This window comes from Urtica dioica, chromosome 3, assembly GCF_054948205.1.
Source record: "Urtica dioica subsp. dioica isolate 48M chromosome 3, U.dioica_male_clone48M_v1_H2, whole genome shotgun sequence".
In the NCBI taxonomy this organism is placed as follows: Eukaryota; Viridiplantae; Streptophyta; class Magnoliopsida; order Rosales; family Urticaceae; genus Urtica; species Urtica dioica.
In genome coordinates, this window is record NC_142758.1 from 9,652,060 (window position 1) to 9,656,890 (window position 4,831).

The 4,831-nt window shown below is 47.6% G+C and overlaps 1 protein-coding gene across 1 annotated transcript; it reads left to right on the forward strand.

Annotated features, from left to right (window-relative positions):
* Positions 1-982: 982 nt before the first annotated feature.
* Positions 983-4,201, forward strand: LOC149402362 (uncharacterized). The gene is made up of 3 exons (XM_089608336.1): positions 983-1,204; positions 1,668-2,771; positions 2,840-4,201. Exons 1-3 carry the CDS (start codon positions 983-985, stop codon positions 4,199-4,201), a joined length of 2,688 nt encoding a protein of 895 aa, XP_089464462.1.
* Positions 4,202-4,831: the final 630 nt, after the last annotated feature.

Consider the following 4,831-nt stretch of genomic DNA (forward strand, 5'->3'; position numbering starts at 1 on the left):
CTCGAATGGTCTACCATCTAAGGTATTTCATGAACATATTTCTCTTATGGGTGTTGTAAAGCTTTGGGATATCTAGATTCAATGGGAGTTTGTTTGTTTGTTCACGCGGTGTGCTTATGTTTTGCATTTGTTGTTTTTTATCAGCTTTATGGCATTAGTTTGGTACACTTTGCATATTGAGGATAAATTTTGATCTCTTTAAAGTCAAATAGGACCGGATAAAATTGATATGAATAGACCACATGTGGGAGTAAATATCTCTCCCATCTATCTAGCGAACTAGATCGACCAGGCCCACAGCGAGCTCGGTCCAAAAGGAAAGATAATCGTCAGATCGGCCCAAAGCCCAGTTCGGCCTAATAAGCCCAGAACGGTCCAAGACATTATTCCGGATGGAAATCAGACTCGATCCGGGCCCATAGACGTTCCCAGACGGTCCCGCCAAGGAATTTGAAGTTCGAAGTCATCAAAGAAACGGTCAAATCGCCTAGAAGAGTGGAGATGTGCGCAAGAATAAAGGATCGAAGACCAGTTCTGCACGTACACGTGCATCGATCTGAAGATGAAGGAAAGTCGGCAAAGTGGCTATAAAAGCTCATTCCATCCTCGTTGAGAGGGATGAATTTTGGAGGAAGAGAGAGAGAGATTGCGATATTATCTTCTGAAACGTATTTTCTGTTCATTTCCATTTGAATTTTTCTTATTCTGATAGAGCTTTATTTGATTATCAATAAAAAAAAAGGAGCATCCTTTCGCCCTATTTATATTGCTATTTATATCGTTTATTAATTCCTTTCGGATTCTAGTTTATTCTTCATAAACGGATTCTGAGACCCTCTATTCATATAAATAAATATACTAGATAAATCGAAATAATCCAGTGTAGATTGTTGGGTCGAGAAATCGGTTCAACAATTTGGCACCGTCTGTGGGAACCTTATCAGAAACCTAACGCCGAAGAACACAGATCAGATCTGAAAGAATGTCTTCTAACAGCGAGCACGAAATCCCGATCTCTGGAGCTGATCCAGAGACACGGGCTCTTCTGCTAAAACTCGTTGAAACCACCGCCGAATTCCAGAGATCAACCCGATCCCAGCTCGATAGCTTGACAGCCGCACAATCTTCACTTCAAGAGCAGCTCGACGCTGAGCGAGCTATCCTGCTGAGTTCGACCGATCCGCCTAACGGCAAACGGACGAAGGTTCGTTCCGCCCGGGAGGCGGTTAAGTTTTTCTGGGATCCACATGTCGCCCGACACGGCCGGCCCTAGCAATACGGCCGGGATGGATCAGTTTGATGGGCAGGTCGAAGCCAGTGTTTGGCGAGCTCGACCGACTCAAGGCGACCTAGCACCCCCACCTCCAGGAGGCCCTCCTCCTGGATATGTTCCCCAGATCATCAACCTCCCCCGCGAGGGAGGAGTTCCTGAGGAACCGAATCATTTCGAGCCGATAGCTCGCCCGAATGAAGGAAACCCTCGGAGAAGAGAAATCCGAACTGGGGGAGAACAGTTCGCAGAAGGAAACCCTCAGAGAGGAGAAATCCGAACTGGGGGAGAACAGTTCGCCGAAGGAAACCCTCAGAGAGGAGAAATCTGAACTAGGGGAGAACAGTTCGCCGAAGGAAACCCTCAGAGATGAGAAATCCGAACTGGGGGAGAGCAGTTCGCCGAAGGAACCCCGAGGGACGATCACCTCGCGTTCAATGCTTTCCGCCAGTTGGTGGAGGAGAAGTTCCAGGCTGTCGATTCCCGAATGCACTATGCCACGAGTTCGGCCCCTGAGATCGACCGATTGGTGGCAGACACCGGTCGAACTCCTTTTGCTCCGTGCATCACCCAGGTCAGGATTGGGGACACCGGGAAAGTCAGGCTCCCCAAGTACTCCGGTACTTCCAACCCAAAAACCTACGTAACAGCCTTTCGCATCGCGATGGGGCGAGCATGTCTGCGAGATAACGAGCGAGAAGCAGGGTTTTGCCAGCTATTCGCCGAAAATCTATCAAGAAGTGCCCTAGATTGGTTTTCCCGACTGGAGGAAGGATCCATAAGTTCTTTTCAACAGCTGTCGGCCGCGTTCATCAAACACTACTCAATGCTGGTGGAAGATGAGGCGACCATGGCGGATCTATGGAACACTCAACAGGCCAGAGACGAGACCTTGAAAAGCTTCATGACAAGGTTCAAAACCGTCATGTCAAAAATCCCTTCCGTAGAGGGAGAGTCGGCTCTGAACGCTCTCAAAAATGGACTATGGCACGAGTCCAGATTCCGAGAAGAAATGACCGTGAACAGACCGCCCACCATCGAAGATGCAATTCACCGCGCTTCGAACTACGCCAAAGCTGAGGAAGAAAGGGCCCTCCTATCGAAGAAGCATAACCCAAGGAAAATCCCCTCTATGACACCTGTTCCGGCGATGACTAGGTCACCCGAGATGAGACCTTACCGAAATAATGAATGGAGGAAGCCTCCGAGTATCCCGGAGCACGCCTATAACGTAAACGATGAAGGAGTTCCCGAAGGAAGCACCCCGAAATGGCCACGTGACAAGAAAAAATACTGCGACTTCCACAAAAACTACGGGCACGACACTCTGGACTGCGTCGTGGCCCGAAAAGTACTTATCGAGAAGTATAAAAATGGAGAGTTAAAGAACGTCGACCTTGGGCCACCACCCCAGAAGAAAGAATTTAACAACAACAGAACCCGAGGAAATCCCTCCCCAAAAAGAGGAAGAGCAAAGGAGGACGACAACGACGTCTCCCAAGCAAATCCCGGATCGACTACATCATGGGAATTTCAAAATTTTGCAGGGATAGCATAAATTCGATTAAGGCACACCAACGTCGACTTAAAGGTGCGCCGAGATCACCTGGGTGCCAAGAGGAAGAAGATGCCACGATCTCATTTAGCGAAAACGATACCAAAAGGCTATACGGGCCCCATGACGACGCTTTAATTATCGAACTCGAAGTGGGTAACTGCGTAGTAGCCAGAATCTTGGTCGACGGAGGAAGCTCCGTGGATGTTATATTCAAAACCACTTTGGATAGAATGAACATCGAGGAGGCTGAAATCGAACACAAACCCAACCAGCTATCAGGATTTAATGGAGAAGTGACACCTTCTCTAGGAATCATCGAACTCCCTGTATGGGCTGGAGACGTAAACCGGATGGTCGAATTTACCGTTCTCGATTGCCCGTCCCCGTTCAATGCTATCCTGGGGAGACCTTGGATACATGGGATGAGGGCGGTACCATCAACTTACCACCTATGCGTGCGATTTCCGACCCCCAACGGAATACAAGAAATCAGAGGGAGCCAAGAGGCGTCCCGAATTTGTTATATGAATAATCACAAAAGGATCGTCGAAAAACACCGGCCAGAAGAAAACGATTCGGAAGATCCAACTAGCAAAGAAGCCAACGAGGGCCAACAACAATTAATGACCATCGGGGACGAAATCACCTTCTCGCCTCCGAAAGAAAGTTCAGAGGAAAAAGATGAGCCTAGTACGGAATCAGTAACACAGATTCAAATTGACGGAACCGACCCCGAAAGATGTGTAGGCATCGGAGCCAAGTTGAAAGGGAGCATCCGCCGAGAACTAATAGCGTTCCTAAAGAAGAACAAGGGAACATTTGCATGGACGACAGAGGACATGCCAGGCATAGACCTCGAAATCGCTGCACAAATACTCAACGTCAACCCTAGTTACAAACCTGTGAAACAGAAGCGTAGGAAACTCGGCCCAGAAAGAGCTAAAGTGGTCAACGAAGAAGTAGACTGCCTCTTAAAATCCGGTTTAATACGCGAAGTAAAATATCCCGATTGGCTCGCCAATACCGTCGTCGTCAAGAAAAAGAACGGTAAATGGCGCGTATGCGTCGATTATACCGATCTTAATAAAGCTTGTCCTAAAGACAGCTTTCCTCTACCACACATAGAACGCTTGGTGGAAGCCACCGCCTGTCATAAAGTCCTTTCATTCATGGATGCATTTTCAGGATACAACCAAATCCTGATGCATCCCAATGACCAGGAAAAAACCGCTTTCACAATCGACAAAGGTATCTATTGCTATAAGGTAATGCCATTCGGGCTGAAAAACGCAGGAGCCACGTATCAACGCCTAGTGAATAAAATGTTCGCCGACAAGATAGGAACAACGATGGAAGTTTCGACGACATGTTAGTAAAATCACTACGAGAAACGGACTACGTCTCACATTTAGAGGAGTGTTTCAAAGTCCTAAACAATTACCAAATGAAGTTGAACCCGTCCAAATGTACCTTCGGGGTATCTTCTGGAAAATTCCTCGGATACATGGTAACTCAGAGGGGAATTGAAGCCAACCCGGACCAAATACAAGCGCTCCGAAATTTACCTTCCCCCGAAACAAAAGAGAAATCCAGAGGCTAACCGGGCGAGTGGCAGCCCTTAGCCAATTCATCTCTCGGTCAACCGATAAATGTCTTCCTTTCTATAAACTCCTAAGAGGAAATAAGAAGTTCGAATGGACAGAAAAATGCGAAGAAGCGTTCGAACAATTAAAACAATACCTAGCCAAACCCCCAATCCTAGCCAAACCAGAAGTAGGGGAACCACTCTACTTGTATGTCGCCGTATCGCACACCGCGGTCAGCGGAGTACTCGTCAGAGAAGAGCGAGGAGACCAAAAACCTGTATTTTACATCAGTAGATCACTCGTTGACGCAGAAACAAGATATCCGGCAATGGAAAAATTAGCCTTGGCCGTCGTCACAGCAGCCCAAAAGCTACGATCATACTTCCAATCCCACTCGATAGTCGTAATGACCACTCA

Coding starts and splice junctions, on each gene's coding strand:
- LOC149402362 (XM_089608336.1), top strand. CDS start 983: ATGTCTTCTAACAGCGAGCACGAAATCCCGATCTCTGGAGCTGATCCA. Junction 1,205..1,667: donor CTAACGGCAAACGGACGAAG/GTTCGTTCCGCC, acceptor GGGGGAGAGCAG/TTCGCCGAAGGAACCCCGAG. Junction 2,772..2,839: donor ACGACAACGACGTCTCCCAA/GCAAATCCCGGA, acceptor AATTCGATTAAG/GCACACCAACGTCGACTTAA.